This window comes from Neolamprologus multifasciatus, chromosome 17 (genome assembly GCF_963576455.1).
Source record: "Neolamprologus multifasciatus chromosome 17, fNeoMul1.2, whole genome shotgun sequence".
NCBI lineage: Eukaryota > Metazoa > Chordata > Actinopteri > Cichliformes > Cichlidae > Neolamprologus > Neolamprologus multifasciatus.
The window spans coordinates 24,972,612-24,997,633 of NC_140455.1; the positions used below are offsets into that span (position 1 = coordinate 24,972,612).

At 39.2% G+C, this 25,022-nt stretch overlaps 3 protein-coding genes across 5 annotated transcripts; 2 read left to right on the top strand and 1 right to left on the bottom strand.

Annotated features, from left to right (window-relative positions):
• The first annotated feature begins 4,391 nt into the window (after nucleotides 1-4,391).
• dram1 (DNA-damage regulated autophagy modulator 1) lies at nucleotides 4,392-11,559 on the top strand. The gene is made up of 7 exons (XM_085137851.1): nucleotides 4,392-4,761; nucleotides 5,102-5,169; nucleotides 5,380-5,522; nucleotides 5,617-5,794; nucleotides 6,801-6,859; nucleotides 7,463-7,555; nucleotides 7,645-11,559. Exons 1-7 carry the CDS (start codon nucleotides 4,631-4,633, stop codon nucleotides 7,681-7,683), a joined length of 711 nt encoding a protein of 236 aa, XP_084993977.1. The 5' UTR covers nucleotides 4,392-4,630; the 3' UTR covers nucleotides 7,684-11,559.
• Nucleotides 9,418-16,363, bottom strand: washc3 (WASH complex subunit 3). Its single transcript, XM_085137852.1, has 7 exons — nucleotides 16,154-16,363; nucleotides 15,302-15,400; nucleotides 15,141-15,206; nucleotides 14,913-15,044; nucleotides 12,977-13,093; nucleotides 12,831-12,895; nucleotides 9,418-12,738 (listed from the first exon to the last, which is right to left on the bottom strand). The coding sequence occupies exons 1-7, from the start codon at nucleotides 16,202-16,204 to the stop codon at nucleotides 12,639-12,641; spliced, it is 630 nt and encodes a 209-aa protein (XP_084993978.1). The 5' UTR covers nucleotides 16,205-16,363; the 3' UTR covers nucleotides 9,418-12,638.
• An 824-nt stretch (nucleotides 16,364-17,187) lies between these two features.
• LOC146499454 (uncharacterized) lies at nucleotides 17,188-24,695 on the top strand. 3 transcript variants are annotated; one of them, XM_085137847.1, is made up of 9 exons: nucleotides 17,188-17,475; nucleotides 17,928-18,130; nucleotides 18,219-18,320; nucleotides 18,399-18,494; nucleotides 18,570-18,680; nucleotides 18,754-18,871; nucleotides 20,984-21,755; nucleotides 22,586-22,644; nucleotides 22,726-24,695. In XM_085137847.1, exons 2-9 carry the CDS (start codon nucleotides 17,993-17,995, stop codon nucleotides 24,225-24,227), a joined length of 2,898 nt encoding a protein of 965 aa, XP_084993973.1. In that variant the 5' UTR covers nucleotides 17,188-17,475; nucleotides 17,928-17,992; the 3' UTR covers nucleotides 24,228-24,695. The 3 variants fall into 3 exon arrangements, with proteins under 3 accessions (XP_084993973.1, XP_084993972.1, XP_084993974.1); XM_085137846.1 differs by having other exon boundaries at nucleotides 17,188-17,437; XM_085137848.1 differs by lacking the exons at nucleotides 17,188-17,475; nucleotides 17,928-18,130 and having other exon boundaries at nucleotides 18,218-18,320; nucleotides 18,404-18,494.
• Nucleotides 24,696-25,022: the final 327 nt, after the last annotated feature.

Sequence of the window (25,022 nt, forward strand, 5' to 3'; positions counted from 1 at the left end):
TCGATAATCAACACCCTCCACAAGGGGGAGCAAGTGAGCCACAGCAGGTCGTTGATGGAAAGACTGGCTGTTCACAGAGTGCTCTAACAATGCATATTAGTGGAAAGCTGACTGGAAGGCAAAAGCAACAGCGGTATCCGCTGGCTAGAGAGGCTCAAATCAACTTTCGTGAGACAAAAGTCAATTTGAATGAATTACTCATGTTACTCAGGACTTCACAGGAAGTGGACTAAGGCTGGTGTATGAGCATTAATAACTACCAACTGTTGTGTAGCAAGCACTCCTGAACCAGATACGGTGTCATAAGAGTCTTACCTGGACTGAAGAGGGAAACAGAAACTTTTAAAATAAAGGTAAATTTTGCATTTCATTTGGAACTCAAGGTCCTGGAGGCGGATGGAGGAGTGGAGAGACACCAGACTCCAAGGTGTGAGAAGTTTCTGGGTGCATGGCATCTGCTGGCGTTTGTGGTGGTTAGTCCAAAGTCAACTTAGCTTCTACCAAGAGATTTTAGAGCATGTCAGCTTCCACATGCTGACAGGCTGATTTCTTTAGCAGCTGCCCACAGTGCCAAAGATACAACCAAATGATTTGCTGGCCATGTTATTGCTGTGCTTAATGGACCAGCCAACTCAACTTATCAGAACACCACAGAGAATCTCCGAATATGAGACCTCATCACGAGGAAGATAAGAAACACTCGACCGAAAAGAGCTGAAGGCGGTTACCAGTTTGGCTCAGTGACCGAGCCAATGAAGATATGCAGCTGCCCAGGTTGGACTCTGACCTGAGGGTCTTTGCTGTGCGCTTTCTTGTCTCTTCTTCACTAATCTGTCTAACAAAGACTAGAAAGCCCAAAAGAGACAATTAGAAAAAACCCCAAACTGGTTATCAGTAATACATTAGCAGTACTACAACCTGATCACCTCCAGCTTAGGCTGTTGTAATTCATGGTAAAGGAGCCCAAAACCAAGTACAGTGTGAAATTAACATACAGTACTTACAAAAGTTGGACATTTCTGTAATACTAGTTATTTTTTTGACCTCATAAAATACTCTAATACTCTAATAGAAATACTGGATGGATTTTTTTATGCCATAATTATTCAAATTAAAGTTTAAAAATGCTCAAATGATTTCACTTAACATCCACCAAATACAGAATACATGAAAGCTTCTCTTTATTTTTTTTACTAAAATGCAGTAGAATTAAGTTTTTCGTGATTTTCAAATAAATTCAGTTTGTCCTTGATCAACATCACTGAACAACTGAATAATGTCATTTTATTATTGTTTTTATGTCATACTGTCATATGATTGAAAAGTCTCATGACTGTATTGCTGTTCATGCCACCACTTACAGTAAAAATGAAAATAAAAGTTTCTTCATAACACTGTATTGTGCAACTCCTGAAACCAGAATGTCAGCTTCTTTGGAGGAATCTCTGCTGCGTTTCAGTCATTTCTCCCTTTCCTCTATTCTGTCTGATGAAAGTCAAACCACATCATCATCATCATTATCATTATTATTATTACCATAATACAAGATTCCACTGTAATGTAAAACAATGCAACAATTACAGAGGCTAGAGTTTGAGAACAACACGACAAACGGGAGACAGGAAGTGGGGATTTTCTGCAGAGTTTTCTGACAGTTACGGGTTAGAAGGAAATGAATTGTGGAAACCAAATGTGGTCAAGAGAATTCTCTAGAGTCCCGTGACGAGTAAGGACGATGCAACGCGAGGCAGTTTTCATCATGGTCAAATGATGGTCTTCGTGGCAGGGACACAGCAAATCACAGGTTGTTGCAGGAGTAGCTACTGAGAAATGTAAAAAGTAGCAGTGGCTCCCACATAGTGTGCCAAGACAGTCTCGTGTGTTCCTTTAAATTCGGTGTCAGCCTCATATTATTATTAAAATTGCACTAAAGGAATGTATCAGATCTAAATGTACTATATTGGTACACTTGAAATCATCGGACTACTAGCATGGAGGTTACACAGGTGCCCTTTTTATACCTCACCTGTAGGTGTTAAGCTAGATGCTGCAAATGTTCCATAAACCATTTCCCTGGGAACATGTGAATGCATACATTTAGCCTCCCAGCCTAACTGAGTAACAGAAAACAAAAGACCTTGGACAAGCAAGTAACCAAGAAGCTGGTGGTTACTGTGAGTGAAACCCGGAGTCTAGAAAAAATCAGGTCCAGACCTGAGGCCAACAGAGCATCTTTGGAGAGACCTGTGCACCAGGGCTGAACGCTCCAAGAAGAAAACAAACAAAAGAAAGATGCACCATGCTCGTAGGATAATTCCCACAAAGAATTAAAAATAGAATTACTGCAAAGGAACCTTAAAATATATTAATCACTTATATAACTACCGTGTTATATCACACGGTAATTAAATTTGTATCTAGACGTGTTTGGCTTCTCAATGTAAGGACCAACAAGTATAAAATATAAAGAAAATGTGAGGAAGCACGAAATACCAGGCCTACCAGACTTAAAGTGCTTTACACTGCTCTCCTCTCTGCTCTCTCCTATCTTGTCCCTTTTGTCTTACAGTGACACACTGTGATGCCTGTCAGGGCGACCGTGGCTCAAGAGTTGGCAGTTTGTCTTGTAATCAGAAGGTTGCCGGTTCAAGCCCCGGCTCGGATAGTCTCGGTCGTTGTGTCCTTGGGCAAGACACTTCACCTACCACTTACTGGTGATGGCCAGAGGGGCCAATAGCACGATATGGCAGCCTCACTTCTGTCAGACTGCCCCAGGGCAGCTGTGGCTACAACTGTAGCTTCCCTCCACCAGTGCGTGAGAGTGAATGAATAGAGGAATTGTAAAGCACTTTGAGGGCCCCGAAAAGCGCTATATAAATGCAATCCATTATTATTATTACTTCTCTCTAACACCTTTTCTATCCCTTTGAAGAACTTAGGCTCCATAAATGCTAAAGAGGTAAGTATTATTTCTCAGTTGCAGTGAATAGATAGAAAATAAACTGTAGTCGAATGATCCAGCAAGGGAAGGGGAGGAGAACCGTTGGAACTGTAGATTCATATCAGTTGTGTGTGGAATCTGGAATCTGGAATCTGGCAGTTACAATTACTACTTGTATAAGATAAGTACAGTTACATCATGAACATTCCCACACATGCATGTACACAACAGAGAGATAGAAAGAATGCAACCTGAGAGGACATAAGGATCACGACAAGTACCTCCACAAAACTACATAAGTGTCAAGAAGTCCCCAGCCACCACTCTTTTCTTTATATTTTGTTATGAAAATGGGAAATATGTGCAGGGATTTATTGAAACATCCAAACATACACGAAAATACTGTACACAATACAATTAACTTGAAAGTCAATGTTTGGTATGACCATCTTTATTCTTCAACACAAGCTTTGGTGTAATTTCTTTAATAGTTCTCCACGCCTCTTGAAGGACCTTCAAAGGTCTTCTTTGGGTGTTTCTGCCTTTTCTTCTGTTCTCTGTCAAGATGATCCCGCGCTGCTTTAATAATGTTGAACGTTGAGATTCAGGCTCTGAGGAGGCCAATCTTTTGGGGCTCACTGCCATGCTGAAAATGAAGCTGTTTCCGATCAAATGGTTTCAAAATGTTAATGCGTGGTGGATCAAAACCTGACAGTAGTTGACGAGGCTTCAGTCAACAGTAGATGGATCAACTGAAGGGCCGGATGCATCGCTCAGGTCCAAATTTGTTATCTTTGGCATTTTTCATAGATTCAACTAAAGAAATGGGAATAAATCATGTGTTTTTGCGACAGACTGCTGATTAAAAAGGGCCTTAAGATACAAGTTAAATTTGGTTCTTTGCTAAGTTGTCTGTTATGAGCAGACGAAACACTGGCCCATCGTTCATACCTCAGTGTTAAGTGGCCTAACAAAAAAACTAAGAAATATCCCCCTGAAAATGTTCAGGCAGCTAGACTGGACTCAAAATGAGTGTGTGTGTGTGGGGGGGGGGGAGGGGGGGGGCTATAGTCTAGAAGGAAAAATACAAAGAAATGAGGGGCAGTTCAAGAGTTTTGCACAGCTGTGAAATAACAAAACGCATAACAAGTCATAATGTATGATTCAAAGACAGTTATTTTTACTTCACAAACGCAAGCAGTTATGCAGATTTTTCACTCTATAAACTCAAATCTGTTCATATAAATGTAGAACTGCTGCTCACTCTGCTGTGGAAACTCTGAGTATCACCTCCGGTTGAAGTTAAGTTCAAAGACACTTCATTAGTTTGGTATTTTGCTGTTGTCGTTGTGTGTGTGTGTGTGTGTGTGTGTGTGTGTGTGTGTGTGTGTGTGTGTGTGTGTGTGTGTGTGTGTGTGTGTGTAATAAAAAGGAACAAGGAAGCGCTTGGTCGCCCCACGGGGGAGTAGCTCTGGGCTAGAGGTTACTGTACACTGTATATGCTGATTACTGGTAGAGGCCAAGTTCATTGTTGCTCACACACCGCTGCATGTGACTGTCGTTCGCAGACCACAGACGGCAGCTGACACCCCTACACCTACACCAGCTTTTCTTATCGCATGGCTCTGTTTACTCTGCGCGTATATACGTGAGAGAAAGTCTGCCTGAAGCTGAGCGCAAAAACTGGAGATGTACTGGTTCGAGCAAGGTCTGTGCGCCCTGCCAGCGTTCTTAGTCGTCTGGTCTTCCGCCACTTTCATTATTTGTTATATCATCGCGATTTACAGGCACGACGTCGATGTAATCTTCCCGTACATAAGGTAAGTTTATTTGAAGAGCTCACACAAAGCAGCCTTTCTTTCATGCTCAACCTGATTCGGAGCCGTGGAAAACGTTTCATGAGAAAACGTCTTAGTTTCGGTTTCTTCCGCTATAACAAACACCAGCTGCGTGTAGCCTGCACATCTGTTTATTGTAGGAGACTTGCGCAAATCTGTTCTTTCACTTCGCTTTCATTAGAAGACTTTTATGTTAAGAAGAGGCAACTAAATGTTTAATATTGTACAAAACACAGTCACACAACCCACGTATTGTCTCATATAACCCGAACTCAGGACTGAAAATCTGCACGGGTCTTTACTCTTTTTCTTTTCTTTCCAGCGACACAGGTGTCAGCCCCCCAGAGAGCTGCATTTTTGGTCTGATGACTTTTATTTCTGCATGTGCAGGTATTTGAAATTTCAGTGTGGACATCTGCAGTGTCATCTCTGTGAACTGACTCTTTTTAGGCAACTCTGGGCTTTCCCTAAGGAGGAAGCATGCTTTCCAAAGATGCTTCTCACATTTCCCCTTTTTTAAGAAAATGAAAGTACAACTCATGGATTAGGGTAAATGTGTAGGTTTGCACACTCTCGTGACTCTCTGTGTTTTTTGCACAGGTGTGGGCACAATTTATGCCAGATACAAGCACGTGGAATTGCTGAGGGAGGACGCCACTAATGTGAGCGCACACCTCAACAAAGCAGCGCTTTGGTTTGGTGTGATCTCATGTTTTGGCATGTGCATTGTTGCTACTTTCCAAGTATGTACTCACATTAAAATCACATTTAACACATCACAACTAATTCAGTGTAATTACAAGTGGTGCCTTTTCTTTTCTTTTTTCTTGATTGCAGGAAACAGTAGTGCAAATAGTCCATGATATTGGAGCAATTCTGTTTTTTGTCTGTGGCATTGTGTACATGATCCTCCAGTGTGTTATATCATTCCGAGCCTATCCGTATGGGTCCTCCAAGAATGTGTGTTGTGTGCGGGTCGCTATCGCCTCCCTTGCTACTGTTGCATTTGTACCCAGTATCCTTTTTGAGTGTTCAAATGTCTGTGTGATTTAACTTTGTGATGATGATAACGATGATGAAGCTTTTATATATCAGAACTTAGAAAAATAAGTCATCTGGTCCTTCTTAGGTTTGAAAATTATCTAAATACAACTTTAGATGAACAATAATATATGACATATTATACCGTCATTATTTACTTATTTATATTTATTTATATTATTTATAACAAAAACTAAGCTGAAATGCAGAAGCAGTGTAGTACTGAAACTTTTTTTACTAGTCCCTCACATCGACTTTTAAAATAAATAATAGCACTGTGTATCATGTTATGTTCTATTCACTTGAAATTAGCCAAGACAAAGTTTTAAACAACCTTAGTTGTACATAATATGCAGTATAAATAACAGCCAAGGGTTTTAAAACGATTGAGAGACTGGGCAGCTCTTATGTGAAACAGCAAGTTGTTATAACGATTAAGAGCCACCACTGAAAAGAGTCTATCCCCTGTGCTTTTAAGCCTGGATTAGGACTTATTTAAGAGCAGCTGGTTTAGAGGCCTCAGTGCTCTGGTAGGATTGCAGGGTATCAAAAGTGTGGCACCAAACCCTTGAGACTTAAAACCAAGTAAGAGAATTTTAAACTGTATACTAAAATGGACTGGAAACCAGTCTAAGTAGGCCAGTGTGGGTGTAATGTGTTCACGCCGTTTCTTTCCCGTCAAAAGGCGAGCAGCTGCATTTCGAAAAGCTTGCAGGCAATAAAGTAATGACTGATCAGAGCCAACATATAAAGAGTTTCAGTAATCTAAATAAGAAGTAATAAAAGCAAAGTCAGGCATAATTTTAACCCCTGCTGAGGACCGGCAGACTTTTTATTACAACCTGATATATAAACCTTTTTTTTTTTTACTTTATTTTTCTCTTGGCAATATGTCAATATGTAAATGTATGACCTGCAGAATATTATGATTAGTGTCATTTCTTGTATCGACTCAGTGTTTTCCTTCATGGATAACTCAGGCGTCATCTGTGCATTTTACGTGAAACAAACGGAGCTGCACAGACAAAAGCATGACAAGGTAGGCCACAGTGTGTCAGCACATTGCATCAGATCACAGGACAGATCAGGAATAAAACTTATAGTGTCAAAATAGTGACATAAAGTGTCAAAATGTGGGGAATGTTTGGTATTTTGTTTTGTTTTGTTTTTTTGGTTTTTTTGGGGGGGGGGGGGGGGGGGGGATCTAATAGATAGATCCAACAAACATTCCCCAACATGTCAGTGATAATTTTTGGTAAACTTACTATTGGAATTAAATGGAAGTGTGTGCATAACACAAACCTCTCACTGCCATGAGTCAGCTAAAAGAACCAGAAACCTTTTGTGGAAGTTAAGCGAGTCTGAAAAGAAGCAGCAGAGAAAACCAAATGGTGATGCAAATAATGTTCAAACGCCAATATCAGATAATATGTGAGAACTGTTTACCGTTGCCATTGTCCATTGTTCATCTGTGCTGCCTAAATGTGAGAAGTTGTGCAAAAAAGTATTCTAACAGTAAACTAGTGGAAGTATATTTGGCATCATTGGACAGAACGTTCCAACATTTATAGAACAAAAATTCTAATAATTATTATTAGATGCATAGAATTTTCTGATTTAAGTGTCTGTTTCCATCGTGCAGGACTATCCCTTCCATGTAGCCAGTGCAGTATGCGAGTGGATTGTTGCCTTTACCTTTGTCTTCTTCTTCTTCACATACATTCATGATTTCAAGGTCAGTATCTCACTGTCACACATAGTATATAGTTTTTTAATATATATTTATTCATTTGCTAAAATTCTTCTTTTTTTATTCTCCTACAGTTCTTTACCTTACGGGTGAAAGCAGAACTTGAGGATTAGTCTTGGAACATTTTGGGCCAGAAACATTAAGATAAATAAGTATTTACATTTTATGTATGTATCTTTAATCCTGTCCAATTTCCCCTGGCTGAAATTTTGGTAGAATACAGTAGATACTTAAAAATATATGTATTTATGCATTTTGGTACAACTGGCTGTCTGTCAGGTGTGACAGATGAAAAATTATGCAAATACTGTATTATTACGTTGTTTTTACACAAACTATTTTCAAGTGTACTTAATGTTGCCTGTTTACTTTGCACTTTGCTGTTGCCACACCAGCATGACACATTCTGTGAGAGTTCCGACTTTACATAGGAGAAGTTCATCACACAGTAAGCACATGATCGGTGCACTCGGGGCTAAATGACAATACCACTCAGACCACTCAGTATGTCTGTGGCTACTTGGCAGTCTGACCTGTCTTTGACTGACAGTAAATGTGTACTAGTTGTTGGTTTTGTGCAGAGGTTTATGAATTCCCAGTTTTATTGGATGACCACATTATTGCAACATCAAATTAAGGAGGAAAAACTCCTGCTGTGGATGCTCAGATTCAGAGTTTTGGTTTCGGTATTTGAATCTGTCCTCTCCACATTGTTGACTCATGAAAAGTCCAACATGGTGTTTCTGACTGATATGAGTTACTGTATACTGTTCACGTTCTCAGTCATGCTAGCAGACACTTCAATATCATCTCTGGTGCTGCTACAAATGTAGATTTTCATACAGGTAATAGGAATTATGCTACTCTTTAGTAGGAATTATACAATATGAACCGAAAGTAAAGCTGGGATTCTGGAGGTTCATTCAATAGGGCTTCTGGTTGGTTTTTCTCTTGTAACCTTACATCGTACGGTTTTAATCTAGGCAGAAGTTTCTGGTACCAAGTATGTATCTTGTACTGTATGGTACCTATAATGAGTCATGGATCATTATAGGTGTGCAAGTAAGGATGTCAAACTTTAGACAACTTTGATCTTAAATGAGCTGGACCAGTGGAATTACATGATAAATATGTAAAATCATAGAAAAGCTTTTGGTAATTTATTACCCAGACAGTCTTTGTCCAGTCCACTGTCAAAAGATTGAATTTATATAGACGACAGTGAAAAAACAGGAACTTGCTGTAATTTCCTTGTTTATCTATTAATTACTTTGGCGTAGTATGTCTGACAAGCTCAAAAACATATCAGAATACAGTTAAAAGTACAAAGTCTATGCACTCCATCACATTTTCCAGACCTGCCGAGTGGCAAATTGGAGTCTTTACCAGGCCGATTCTGGCCCCAGGCCTTGTGTTTGACACCCCATACATAAAGGGTGTTGGACTACACCCCTCTTCCAAAAATTGATTTTAGCAGACGGGTGGGGTGAGGAGTTTGTGGCATTGCCGCTGGTGTAATCTGGCGTAATTTATTTATTTACTTTTAGATGTTTAGAGGAAAACATCTAAAATTGAGAGCCACCGTTTTAGCCAAAAATCAGCAAAGTAAAATCACTGGGAGACTAGAAGAGGGCTGTAAAACTCTGAGAAAAATGTGTGATTTAGAGATTGTTACATAAAAGGAACAAGGGAAGATATTAACAAACTGGAAGGCTACTTGAAAGTTTCATTACCTTTTATCTCTCAGACAGAGAGATACATGCAAGACATGCAAACTGAGAAAAGTGGTCAAGTTTCAGTGGAGCAGCAGGCACATACTTCTGCTGAACTGCTCTCGACTGGAGCTGTTAATGTGGAGCTGGAATAAACGTACTGTACATTAAAGAAAAAAAAGGATCCTGCGCAGTGATGTATACAAGTTGTAACCATTTCACTACAGGTACTGTTTTTATAAGAGGGAAACGTTTTATTTTTGTGTTTTATCTGAACTACTTTTGTACTTTTGCTTATAAAATGAGGTAAAACACAGATTGTAATGCACAGCTGAGATGAAAAATAAAAGCACATATTTAAAAAAAGAAAAGAAAAAGTGTACGAGTGTTTATTTAAGGCAGGATCACAGATCCAGCATGGTGTTTTTTCAGTACAACTCCACACTTATCTCACTACAATTTAGCATCCGTTAAAGGACATCTTATCCCTGACAGCGATGACATGATTGCCCCTCTTTCTCAGGGTACAAGCATTTGTACCCACAAGTTTTGAGTCACATGACGATGAAGAGTCGTACTTCCTACCAACAACAAACACCACAAGAAAGACTGCAGTTCACACATCACCTACAAAAGCTAGAGCATAACTCTACAAAACCAGATGAAGATCAAGAGGCATGTCATTGGACTGACTGGCTATAGAATTTATTAGTACTCAGTGTCTTAATAGTACAGTAATTAATTTCTCTGTATCAAACATCAAAACTTAAGCAGCTTTGGGAAACTAACATTTCTCAAAGAATTTGAATGTCAAACAACAAACAAACAAATATCAAAAAGAAAATAGTTTTATTGTTATAAATTATTAGATTCAACTAAATGGTTAAAAGTGCACTAGGCAGTGCTGCAGGTACGGATTTAAAGTCTTGATAAAGAATATTTTAGTCTGAACAGCATCCTCTTTTTCCATCAAGGTTACACAATAATCAAAAAGATTACTGCACAAGTCTTACCATTATTGGAGAATAAACCATTTCTGAATAACATGGCAAATATTAGCCACTTTTGCTCATAATCAGCAAGTGTTTATGTTGTAATGCCCCCAAAAGACGGCGCTCTGATACCTACATTTGTTGCTCGAATAAAGGTGGTGTGGACACTTATACTACATTTAAATGTAATGTAAAATCATCTTTTCACCTCCATCTCTTAAAAAAAATAAAAAAATCATACCCATACATCATACAGAGTGAGGAAATTATTATACGTGAGCCTGATTAGCAGCTGCAGAGCAACTTTTCCTTTGTGTGAGTTGATGCAGATATGACAGGCTCCATGAATGAGATCAGTCATAGGTTTCTCATTGAGCCTCTGTCCTCGTCCAAGTACGACACGTTGCTGGCTCTGCCCGTGACGGCTGGGTAAACACAGATGTGAGGGCAGCTCGAAATGCAAGCACACAAGAGCTGACGCCTGGCTGATGAACGCATCAGCCAACACAATCAGGAAGTCATATTCAGGAGTGTAATACAAACCTTAGGTGAGATAGTTAAGCACTTTAGAGTGAAAACAAAAAGCATTTATAGTATAACACATGTAAGAAGTGTGAATCTTCCCATTTAATTCTTCCCATTTAAACCACAGATCAGATCAGTTCATACCTCTGCTTTTATTTAGAGTGGATAAATAACAAAACCGAGATAAGTTCTTTCTTTTTTTTGACACAGGTCTGATCTCTTTGATAATGAAAAAAAAAAAAATACACCACGTCACTACTGTGATGTATATCCAAGTTCAGTTGCTACACTGGACTTTCCTTTATTATTACATTTCACCAGGCATGGTGAAGACTATGCTGTATATAGTATAGGATGTAAATGATATATAGCATAGGTGTCAAACTCTGGCCCGTGGGCCAAATTTGGCCTGCAGCCTAATTACGTTTGGCCCGTGAAGCCATACCAAATTACTATTAGAGCTGGCCTACTGGTATTATACAGCTAATATATATATTGTTTAGTATTAAGCTTTGCTTGTTCCATATTCGGTTTTTCAGCAAAACGTGTTTGAGTCCATAAGAAAAGATTCATTCTTATATCTGTAGGAATAAATATATTTCAATAAATATTAACGTTAGCCCGCGACTTTGTTCCAGTTTTGAATTTTGGCCCACTGTGTATTTGAGTTTGACACCACTGATATTTAGTCTTTGTGTTAGAACTGTTATGTATTTACTTCTGTCTAACTTAAAAATAATTAAACAACAGTACAATTTTTTTTTTTAAAATAGAGAGAAAAAGCGTTTCAAGATCCAAAGATTTAATTTACCCCTGATTGCACACGAACATATCCAACATTGAAAATACCAACATATTTGTTCTTCCTATTTTGCCTGAAATCTGCAAGAAGAAAGGGTGTACTGGTTTATTGTGCATCCACACCAAATTCAAATTACATACAAAGTTTATGCGGAGGCTAAATCTATGGAAGCTCGTTTTCGCCACTCAAAAAAAAAAAACTTCTTTTAATTTCAATTTTTAATTTCATTTTTAAAAATTTAATTAGGTTCCAAAAGTCTGAGTTATCAATGGGAAAAAATTCACTGGCAGTAATAAGCTTCCATAGAACTGATGTGAGCTGAGGGGAGTAGTTAAAATATGTAAACTTTACCAAAAAGTTCACTTCATGCTACATGACCTCAGATTCTCCTCAGTGCCGATAAGAAATAAAAGACAAACTTGAGGTAATCTCGAGCTGTATAGTTGAACTTTGCTTTGAAACAGAGACAGGAAAAAGGAGAAGGTTTAGATGAACATGAGTAAATGTTTGGGACATTATGATAAGTTCTAAATTAATGTACTGTAACTTGATTCCTTCTCATCCTGCTGGTTGTTAAGAGTGAATGTTCATGGGTTTCCAGCTATATTCTCTGCAGCTGGTGTGAACACAACATTTCAGAAATTAGACATTAGTGATTAGTCAGTGGTGCAACTACCACAGAAGACCTCTATGTGATATGGTTTGGTTTTGTTAAAACACTTGCTACTGTCATCTTCTGACTGCTGCTTATATGATTAAGAGAAAAAATGATCTCCTCCTCTTGAAAAGTAATTTATGAGAAAAAAATGTTTTTTCAAAAATAAAGGTCACTGATTGACCAAACAGGAGAACCAGTTCAGCTCTTTTAAACTGAAACTACAGTCACTCAATTTGGATTTCCTGTTACAGGCACCTACATTCACACCACCTCCTTCGAAGCCCTTAACAGGTACCTCATACTTCCTCGCTACGGGCCTAAAGCTGTGCAGACGGCGATGGATGAGGAAACTTTGTGTGTTGAGGACAAATGAGCAATTTCAGTCACTAAAAGATGATTCACTATCAGAGTTGCTGCCGGCAGCATCTTGGTCCTCCGAGGTCTTCGTTTCTCCGTCGGGCACGGGGGCATCAGGTGTGCTGTGGTCAACAGAGAACAAGTCACATATTGTTTGTCAGTTTATCAGAAAACTGGTAATAACCAGAACAGTAATAAAAAAAAAAACACTCACTCAAGCAGATTGGGATCCAAACCCTCCATGACCATTTTATTCCGTATGGCCATCACCGGAACCCCCTGTGGCACATTAAACATCACATTAAGGCACAAAACTAAACCGTTACGCAGGTAACCACAGCAACAGTAATAATGACTCACCACTTGAACCATTTTCAGGTATCGGGCATAGCGCGGGTCTTTGGCCACCGTCATGACGTTCTCTGCAGCCGCTTCTGCTTTTTGCGTCGCTGAAGCTTCTGGTGTGGTCTGAGCAGGCTGCAACATGACACATGCACAGAAACAAAGGCAAAGTGAAGCGGTTTAGATGACAGCAGATATCCTGACAGGTTTTACATTTTCATAGTTTAAGATATGTTTTTAAATCAGGTGATACAATTTTGGAAGTACCTGGAAACATACCCATTTCATCACTTTGTTTAGGGGCGTAGTGCTACGTGTTTATTTCTTTAAGGGACCATGTACTAAATATATTAATCACATGAAAGCAAAAGATGCTTTGTATTAGATTTAGCTACTAGTGTCCATCTGCAGACCCTGGGCAGTTAAAAACCAGTGAAATCACCAAATAACAGATATGCACATGATGAAATACCAAATAAATATGTGCATAGACACACATATAATAAAAAACAAATACATTTTGCAAAAACAAAAAGAAAATTATAATGAAATTAATTCTCAAAATCCTTTTTTATCCAAACCATGAGAGGAGAATCTGTGCAAATCTGCAAATCCTTTGGAAGCAAATTCCAAGCTTTATTTTCTCTGTTAGAGAAAGTAGACTGTAAAAAAAGTGGTGCCTTGCTCAGGCATGCTACAGTGCCCCCTTGTGGTGGACCCGATCGCTATGCAAATTTGCTCAGAGCATTTGATAACTTTTTGAATGGTGAATGCTAACTTAACAGCAACTTGCTCAAATACATTACAATGTACATACAACGCTCCCAGCAACACCATCATAAAAAAATGGAAAAATGATTGGTGAATACACTAAACAGCAACGGTCCTAAGATGGAGCCCTGTGGCATCTCATAGTACAGGATTTCAGTGATGATATTTAGCTTTAATAAATCTTCCCCTGTAAGACCATCTCCTTTGGCATTCATTCATTCATCACACCTTTCTCTACTTAAACAGGTCCTTTTTCCCCTTTTCCAGAGATTTGTTGCCCCCCCCCCTCATCTATTCTCTTTTGTGGTAGAATAACGCATGAAGTGTTAACAGTAAAAAGAAAAATGTTTTGTCTTTAAATAAAAAAAGTTTGACTTTCCCACAACATGTTTCTGCAAATGTTTCACAATAAGAGAAATGAAAGCCTGTAAATGTTTTCTGTTTGAGGTCCTCTTTGCAAGAGATCTTTCAAATAACATTTATTCTCTTTTCATCATCTCATTTACCCTAAACTATTTTCATGTGGCTCTTTTTTAAAAGTGCTCCACTGGTAGATATAAATAATACAAGTGGGAGATTCCTGCTTTGAAGTTCTTTCATTTTCACTTCAGGTGAAAGTGGAGATCATCAAAACCACTAAAATTTGACAAATTATATTCCCAAAAAGAAAAAACAACAAAGTTTCATTTCTCTTTAACAATTCCAACTACTTCGGTTTTTTCTCTTTACTGGCTCTCTTGCATTAAAAGAGCTACTTTGGAGCTGAACTTCAGCCAGATAAAGCTCCATGGAAATATTCCCTTTCTTCATCTAGAGGAAGAAAAACAAAAACACATGTGGTGGAACATCCCACTGTAGTCAAAACAGTGGAAAATTGTACTTGAATGTCTGGACAACAAATACAGAAGACAGAGTTACCCTGAGAGTCAAGAGAAAAGCTGCTCTGGCTCCCATCATGTCAAAAATATATTAGAGGAGGCTCTCTCAATGTGGGATTGTCAAGTTGAAAATGGACTAAACAGGTCAGATATTAAGTTCTAATTAGGTGGTCTTGGGGATGCTTTGAAACCTTTGTCTGCTCACAGGTTTATTTTTAAAACTGTCCAAAAAGAACCCCTCGACTTTGCAGTTCAGCGAAGCTGGATGGAACTATGTTTCTACGTGTACGAGTTTGTGTATCTACCTCTTCTTGAGGCACTGCTACTGGACCATCGATTTGGCTCTGATTGGGGATGATGGGTCCATTGGCCTGTGCAGTCTGCTGCTTACTGAGTCCTTCGACTGTGACGTCCTCCAGTCCAGGAATGGAAGACAACTACACAGAGCACAATATTGCTCCATAAATATCAAGCAAATTGGCATGAAATTAAGATAATGTTGCACTGCATCCTGCAGAGGCTTCAGAACTCACCTTGGCCTCCAAAATGCACAGGCTGGTTTCTATCTGCTGTATGCGAAGAGATATGTTTGCAAGTTTCTGGGGGAAGATGTTATACAACAGTTCAGGATTTAAGTGTTACAGAGATTTTTTGTTTCATGACGAGAACAGAAGAAAAATAAAGATAAACAAACCTCTTCACACACTGTGGAAAAGCGGTTAAGGAAGCGGACTGTATGTGCAACAAACTGATTGAGATAGGCAACAATTTTTCTCTGCTGGATCGCAGGAACCTGAAGGAAACACAGGAAAAGAAATTTAAGGTAAAAGGAACATAAGTGTAATATAACAAGGAAATGAAACAACTCCCAGTCCAATCTCCCCTTAAAGCAACTTCTCCTCCCTAGGCTGCATACATCTTCTTTCCCCTGCTCCTTTTAGGTGTTGGCACAATCAGTTTTTTGTTAAGTATCTTGCTTTTAAACGTGATGCAAAACTATTTTTATTATTCTTGTGAAAAAAAAATAATGAGTAGAACAAGTTTAACATGCTGACAGTCATTCACAGGAAACTTCAAATGCTGAATGCAAAATATACCATTTATATTTCACAAGAGCAAAATAGCATTTTAGATTAGCTAATATTGCCCAGAACGTTTAATAAAATAAAAAGCATCCCTTCCCGAAAAACGGTTATTTATACAAATGACAGACATTTTCACTTCATAGATTTATTTTAAACAAAAGATAAGCGTAAGTATATCTCTTTGCAAAGGTTAAATCTGTTACCCTGGAAGATCAAGTGTAGAAACAACATAAATTCACTTAAAAAAAATCACTCATTTATCAGGGAAATTGAACTACAAGCGCTTGCGACAGTCATATCTGTTAATGACTTACAAGCTATAGGCTTCTATCACCGATAAACAGCCTTTGTGTTATCTTACTTCTTAAACAAAACATATGTCAAGCAGCTCTGCTTGTGCCTGCTTTCATTTCCTCACCAGCTACTCAAATAGCTATGTTAGCTAACTAGTCAACGCCAACCTTGGTAAGGTCGACTCCAGAGCCCACGATGGGCAGCCCGTCCTCGTCCATGTTGGATGGCTGAAGATTAAAGTGCACTTTCAAATTCAGCAGCAAGAAATTTCACTGCAAAAAACACCGAAAACAGGTTATTAAAACATTTACATATGTGAAACGGTTCACGTGACTCTGGGTTGCGTGATCACGTCCTGACGTCACCAACTGCGTAGCAGAAGTCTGCCTCAAAGTCGCGCTTCAAATACCCTCGAGCCTGTATTTTTTTTAAACCTATATTTTTTCTTGTTCCCTGCTTTACCTGAATTATATGCACTATTATATGACTTTAACCGTCATGTTTGTATTTTTCTGTAAATTGTTTGTGTTTAAATAAAGTTAAGAGGGGATGGTGGGTTGGGTGTTACTTCAAAGTAAAAGTTGAACTTTTGCTACATTCGGAGCTACTTGTAATTTAGCCATGAAAATATCATTGTTGTATAGAATTTGCATTTATTTAGGTATTTATTTATATGTTTTTGACAACAAAAAATTAAGAACAGATGATAGGAGGCAAGCAAAACAATGAACTCAAACAATGAGGTCTTCATTATCAGATAATGTTCATGCTTTTTAAATAAAAAAAAAAAGTTAAAAGAAAACTTGGAGTTATATTGTTGCAAATTTTAATTCTTTAAATCTTGCTTTGTTAGATAGGAGATATTTTTACTTTATTACGGTCTACTGTTTTGTTTTGGATTTTTTTTTTTTTTTTTTTTTTTACATGGATATGAATATCGTGGTACTGACCGCCAAGAACAAGGGTGATGTACAGAGCTGTAGTAACTACAGAGGGATAAGGCTAATGTGCCAAACCGTGACGCTATAAGAAGGAATTCTTCAAGCTAGGTTAAGAAGAGAGGTGACGATCAGTAAGCAGCATTATAGCTTCATGCTCGGAAAAAGCATGCAGATGCAATGTTTACTTGTTTACTTACTTTTCAATTTATGTAACATTGGAATTACTCATTTTTTAGGATTTGTAAGATTAGGAAAGTCTGTCCTATCTTGTCTTCCAACTAAAAACAAAACTGTAAGAAATTCATGTCAGTGAGACAAGTCGCCTGTCAGCTTGGATACTTTTATTTTGAAAAGCGGAATCAGAGTATAAGCGTTGAGGAAACGGTGCTTGCGTCCGAACAGCGCATGTTAGCTACTAACTAAAACAAAACAACTTAACGCCTAATTTTCGGCGCCACAAGAGGCACAGTGCACCCATGGAGGTTCTCGACTCTGCAGAGAAAACAAGCGGTGGGTACAGTGGCAATCTGAATCAGCTGCGATTTAAAGTAAGCTACGTCTATGCCGGTTACACAGTTAGCGGTGGCCGTCTATTTAAAGGAATTGTGCTATGCACACGCTGTCAAACTTAAGCTTTAGCATAAAAAATAAAGCAATTATTTTCAGATTTTTTTATTATTCTGTCAAGTATTATGCTTAATTTATTATCTAAACCATAGCTGATGATATATTTGAAGAATCGCAATTTAAAACTCCTTTTATTAAGGACGGTCCAGCAATTATTCGGGTTCCCAAGCTTATGGCTATTTAAATACAGGGCAAAAAAAATACATATGTGTGCAATGCTTTACCTGAGAAAATTATTACCTTAGTAATATATGAGCAGCACTGAATTAAATGAATAACATTGTATTGTTATAATGTGAGTGTGAGTTCTGGAGTTTAAAGCTGATTGCTGCCCTCTAAAGACCATTTGTTACATTACACCTTTATGTTTTAGATCCAAGCCTCTCTCTCTCATCCCTCCAACTCCTGGTGCCACCTCTGCAGCTTCTGTCTGCCTCCATGTGGCAGCTGGTGAAGCAGAAAGATGTGATGAACTACCAGAAGCTGCAGGAGTTCGTGTTCATAGTGACAGAGGCGATTCCTGGTCTGATCAGCCACAGGCAGAGATCCCAGCTCATCCTCGGACTCAGAGCGAGGGTGAGGAGTTAGTCTGGCTGACATGCCATCCATGTATGTTTATTTTGCTGCGTTGATTCTGTAAAAACTCAGTTTATTGATATTTCAGTTGATACTGGAGCTTTGCAAAGGCTCGACACGCGGTTCTGTTGATTCTCAAGCAATCCAGAGCCATTTGGACAGACTCCCAGTAACCTCTGAAAACACAGATGTAAGTACGTTAAAGAGAAGCGGCTAAAATAAAGTGTGCCCAGTACTTTTTTCAAGATATTACTTCAATTTGTTGCAGTATAGGGATGCAGAGGTGAAAACAACAGAGTCTACTTTTGTCGCTCTGGTTCAAAGTCTGCTGAAAGATCCAATTGAGAGGGCATATTTTTTTCAGGTAGGACATATTTTAGTATTTCATATCTTTGCTTGAAAATGCTCAGAATAAAAATAACATCTTATTATCTTACAGGAAGTGTTTCCAGTGGAATACGGTCCACAGTATGACTCAGCACTAAATATGTTATTATGGGATCTGCTCTCCAAGCTGGAAAAGTTGCTTCCAGTACCAGACCTAAAGCAGGTATTCAGTCAGATAACATAATTGTTTCAGGTGATTTTCAGCAGGTTATATTAACACCGTGCTGTGATTACAGACTGTAGCCTGGCTGGACTCCGCTCCTTCTGTTTTGGGGGAATGCATTCAGTTGTCAACTGAAGATCTGAGCTTTATCTACCAGCACTACAAAAGTTCAGGACTACTAAAAATGGCATGTAAGTAAAATGGCCTGTATTTGTATAGCGCTTTACTTTAAGTAGACCTGCAGCAGTTTTCACAATCAACAAAACTATGAAGCAAGATGTTGCACCATCACAGCTGGGTTAAAAAGTCAGATTTAAAGTTGCATAATTAGTTCTCACTTCTTAATATTTCAAGATCAGTGGATAAATTCATAGCAACAGGTTTGTAGTGTATAGTAATGCACTTTATCAGAACTTTCTGAGATATAATGCTTATCTTAACAGGCCCTGTGATATATTAAAGACCTATTAGTATCATATTACCTAATAAGGTCTTTGCCCTCTCTCTGTGGGCTTACTTATGGTTCTTAGAGTTTTTAGAGGTAGAACAGGAGGTAGAGTCTTTGGCTATCAGGCCCCTCTTCTGTGGAACCAGCTCCCAGTTTGGATTCTGAAGACAGACACCGTCTCTACCTTTAAGATTAGGCCTAAAACTTTACTTTTTGATAAAACTTATAGTTAGAGCTGGATCAGGTGACTCTGAATCCTCCCTTAGGCCTTGATTTTACTCTGTTATGGACAGAAACAGCTAAAGCACCAACAGCTGAGCAGTCATTCCTGTTTTACTTGTTAAAAGCCCACTTGAAGTCCACCTGGTATGCATGTATAGTTGGTGCATTTCAATATATGAGGGTCACATCTCCATGTGACCCTCAGAATCATTATCTGATGACCAGATTATGTCAAATAGACCCTAGCGGACTCATTGTGATGCAATAGGCTTAGACTACTGGTTTGCTTTCCTTCACTCAACTGTGACAGCATTGACAGCACCTCCCTCAGCCTATTTCTGCGCAAGGTTTCATTCTGTTAAATACTTTTTTTGTCCTCATAGGTGGTTGCGTGATTGTCAGTTTCTTTCTAAAATTGGAGGGTCTTTCCATCACGATATAAAGCACATTCAGGTGACTGAATTGGAGCTATATGAATAAAATTGAATTGAATTATCTAACCTCTAAACACCCACCAAATCTCCAGCAAACCATTTGGGGTTTGGTGATGTTTTACTCACATGCTAAACAAATAAATTTCCAGAAACTAGAAGTTGTTATTTTTCAAATGAAGTCTCCTTCATACATTTTGGCCTTGCAGTTATTCATTGATGGGATTTTCCATTTAGTTTTTCTAAACGGGGAAAATTCCACGAAGAGAGGTGAATATTAACTCAACCTTAACTCAAAGTGGGATAGGGTGACCTGATGGCTGTTAAGTGACAAAGCTATTTTAGTGACATTTCCTAATGTAATAAATTATATTTTTAATCTTTTTTATGCCAAAAGAAATTTAAAAACACAAGTTGTATAAACAAAACTACATTTATTTAATCCTCTTCTTGTTTGCCATGTTTGAGTGAATTGTGTATTACAGTATGTTAACATAATTTTGACACCAAAATAGAGAGGTGCTCGTGACTTCCTAATGCTTTTATCAGCAAACATTAAATTACAATTTCTGAGAATATATCTAAGTGACCTCTCAGGTTCAATGTTTTGAAGAGAAGATTTGAGAGAAAAGGTCCAATTGGCTTGGAAATACAATCAAAAATATTACTTCGCATATAAATGAACTCAGTCATTCCATATTCTATTGTATATATTTATGTTTTTGACTGATACCGCAAAATGATAGTGTAGCCAGGCTTTAACTTACTGTGATTCCCACATATTTGTAACAGGTCAACTAAATGTTTAATAACAGATACAATAGATGTTGATGTGTTCATCACACCTAAATACATTTGTTTGTATTGTGTGTGTGTGTGTGTACTATTATTAGTATACACTTTATACTCGTACTTCCTAGTACCTGAGCCTGTTTCTGACGGAGGTTTATTCTTTTTAAAAGAGAGTTTTTCCTTCCCACTGTTGCCACATGTTTGCTTGTTTGCTCATAGGGGGTTGCCTGATTGCTGGAACCTTTGTTATGTTATTGTAGTGTCTTTACTTTACAGTATAAAGCACCTTGAAGCATCTATTGTTGTGATTTGGTGCTATGTAAATAAAATGAATTGAGAGATTTTGTTCACATATGTCATGAAGTACATATGTCTCTCTCTGCAGTAGCTGATGAGTCTCTTTTTTGCAGACGGTCCTTCTTCTACTGCTGGTAACTCCATCATGTCTGCATTATCAATCCCTCCCTCACAAAAGACAAACGTATCAGTTGGACTGGACGCCATCCATAACTACGCTAACGTATTGAACCCAGTCACTTTAGTGGGAACCGACCAGTACAGCGTGGTCACCGTTTACACTGAAGTGGAAGTCGGAGCAGCTGAGGTGGATGAGCAAATGATGGAGTCGGCTGCAGTTCAAGTTCAGACAGATTTCTATGAAGAGGAGATAGTAGCTGTAAGTGCTGATAGCGCTGGCGACGAAGAGGCTCCTGCTGTGAGGGCTGAAGAAACGAGTGAGACTGTGGATGTAGCAAAAGCTTTGGAGACTTTGACGAGAACCTTTGCATTAAGGGGGCAAGACGTACTTACAGAAAAGAACAACCAGTCATCCATAAATGACAATCTTGAACCAGGAAAGGGAACAGATGAAGGAAAAAGCCATGAAGCGCACGAAATAAGTGACCAAGTGACTAAAGGGAAACGGGAAGTCATTGCAGAAGAAGTGACAGATGAGTTCCAGCTTGGAGGCATAGAGAGAAATATATGCGCAGACCTGAAAGATAATTCATTTTCTGCTCAAGAAATGGCAGAAATCCAGACTGAAATGTCGGAAGCACAGGAGTCTGACACGTCAGGAAACATGCGCAGATCCACACGTCTGCAACTAAAGACTTCGCCGAGTTGCAACGAGACGTGTAAAATAAAAAGGACAACAAGAGAAAATCCTGAAGAACCAAAAATGTACAAAAACATTATTTTCATTCCAAATATCTTTAGCAGAAATGTACACCTTATTAGAATAACAAAAAAAAAAATCAGATTAATTTGGTTATGTTGATCTTGGGTATAGCTATTATAATCTAAAGATGCACGTTTTAATTCATGCTCATCCATTTAAGTAGGAATAAGGAATATGGTTAAAATAATATAAGAAAATAGGTCATTACTGTCATGTCTGGTTGGTAAATGTGAAGCTACACCCAGCATCCTTAAGCACTTGCTCTAGATCGGTGCAAATGTTAAAAAATAAATAAATCTGCCCGTCAGCACTGCTAAACCTCACTAATGAACTAATTATAGGCTGGACGATTCCCTGGTTTTAATGTCTTTGTGCTCATTGGAGCATATTTAGTACACAGATATGAGCAGTTTCTCATCTGCAGATCAAGTTTGCATGCAGTCATCGTGGACATGAATATCGGGGTAATTTTGAGCTTTTACTGATTTCCTTGATTTGTTCTTTTTCCAAAGTGAAATGATTGTACAGCATACATATTTAATTACTTTAAAAAGCAAGAATTTGTTGTACTTGTGCACCCAATTCTTTAAAAGCTCAAAATTACCATGATATTAATCCCTATGATGACTGCATATAAACTGCTGTATCCCAGGACAAGATGACAAACTTTGAAGTGATTTTTATGTGCTATGTACTTTATGTACTTTAGCATTCTGATTAAACATTTATGGTTTCCTGTTACACTTTCTTCTACTTGTTCATATCACAAAAATGTGAAAAATCTGAGAGATTTTCCTTTAAATATTGTGACACAGTGTTTTGATTTCTCCAGGAGCAATGCTGATGGATCAGCTGCCCCTTCTGTGATAGCCATCAAAGGATCTGACAAAGGTGATGTGATGTCAAGAAGAAAACAATGTTGAACTTCTTAAATAAATCCACTCATGTATCTCTTCCTTTATTTTAATGCAGGAGATGCACACGAGATGACGTCTATCATCTTCACCTGCTCGCAGTGTCCTTTCCATAACTCGGATGAAAACAGTCCTCCACACTTCCACATGCAGAGCGTTCGCAAAGAAGCATACAGGACTCTCTCAGGAGTTAAATTTACACCATCCCCCTCCAGCACAGATGAAATATTTACATCTATTAAACTTTTTCCCAGAGGAAACTCGGAGGAGAGAAAAGCAGAGCAGCCAGAGCAAAGCAGAGAGAGTGTTTCTCAGTTGCACGGCCGTCAGAGATCGCTCACATGCGAAACATGCGGTAAGACGTTCACCCGGACATCGGATGTCAGGAGACACCAGCTCACTCACACGGGAGAGAGACCGTTTCACTGCTCGCAGTGTGACCGAACCTTCCAGCACTCGTGGGATCTGGCGAAGCACGAGAGCAAACATCACGGCGTAGCCATCTCCTTCACCTGCCAGGTATGCAGGAGCTCCTTCGCTAACCTGAGGGCGTTGACTGTCCACCATAAAAAGTCTCACTCGCAGGAGAGCCAGCTGCCTCAAATGTGCTCCATCTGCAGTCAGAGTTTCCCGACTTCGTCTGAGCTGCTGGAGCACAGGAAGTCCCACGTCACCGCTAAACGCTACATCTGCCAGCAGTGCGGCGAAGGCTTCGACACCCTACTCGCACGCTCTCAGCACAGGCAGATGCATCAGGTGAAGCGTCAGTTTAAATGTCCACATTGTGAGAAGACGTACACTCGGAGGTCTGACGTTAAGAGACATCTGTCCACCCATACTGGGGAGCGACCCTACCAGTGCAACCAGTGCAGCAAACGATTCTCGCTGCGCTTCATGCTCATCAAACACCTCCGTGTTCACACGGGTGAGCGCCCTTTCCAGTGCTCCCACTGCCCAAAGAGGTTCACCCTGGTGTCTGTGCTGGCCAGACATGAGAGGATGCACACCGGGGAGAAACCCTTCCTCTGTTCTCAGTGCGGGAAAGGCTTTTTGTCACAGGGCGAGCTCTCAAAACATCACAGGTCACACGTGGACGACAGGCCGTACTCCTGCCCTCAGTGCGGGAAGCGCTTTAAGAGCAAGAAAACACAGCAAGAGCACATCGTCTCACACACTGGGGCCCGCCCCTACCCATGCACTTACTGTGGGAAGGGCTTCACCAAACCCTACGCCCTCACCAGACACAACCTGATCCACACAGGAGAGAGGCCATTCCCCTGTGGACACTGTGAGAAGTCCTTCCTCACCCTCAGTGAGGCTCAGTTGCATCAGAGAATCCACACGGGGGAACGCCCGTATCCCTGCGACACATGCGAGCTTAAGTTCAAGAGCTCGTCCGAGCTGGCACGACACAAACGCAGCCATTCTGGCTTAAAGCGGGTGAAGCCGCGCTGCGAGCGGTGTATGATGACGTTCGCATCTAAGGCCAAACTGAAAAAACACATGGAGACACATAGAGACGAAGGAGACACAGTGCAGTCTGTAGAGACCAAGGAATGAAACTTGTAACAGAAACTCCCAGAGGTTAAATAAGTAGGGTGGGGAAGGAGAAGGAATATTTTGCTTAGATATAATTGGAGAAAATATATTTTATGCAGATCAGGAGCGAAACAGGCCCTCAGCTTGTCAGCAAATTAGATATTTCTTTTAAAAAAATAAATAAATACATTTTTATATTGGCAGTTTTACTCTTTTCACTTCACAACAAGGAAATCATATTCAAAATACTTTCAAATGGAAGATGAACAAAAACTGCTCCTGTAGTGGACTTTTTCACTGCATGTACTGCCTTTTTCCTTCTTTGTGTTGCCATTGTACTATTGCCCACCTATAAATGAAAACAAAGATACTACCAGCAGGTAGTAAAGAAAGGAAAAACATGATTTTCTAGATCCAATTTCTAGACTTCTTGGAGAACTCTGTCATCAAACATTAAAATGAGCATCATGCAATAAATGGTCCTTTTATGATGTGTGTAATTTTTCTTTTTTTGCTGAGAAAGTGTTGTATGTTGGATTGCATTCAACTTTAAGGCCAGACCAAGCAACCTCAAAGGGTTACATAGTTCAGTCTTGTGATGAGTAACAATGACAGGAAATTTAGTGGTTGATATCTCGGCAGCTACTGAATGCATTATTGTGAAATGTGGTCAGACATGCACATCCTCCCCTCAGGACTATTTATAATACCTGTACAGAAACAGGTTTTCTGTCACCACCATTGCCTTACATCTGTAGTGATAATTCTGCTCATTAGTAAGTCTTAGCACTTTGTTGCGGTAAGTTTCTTCCATTT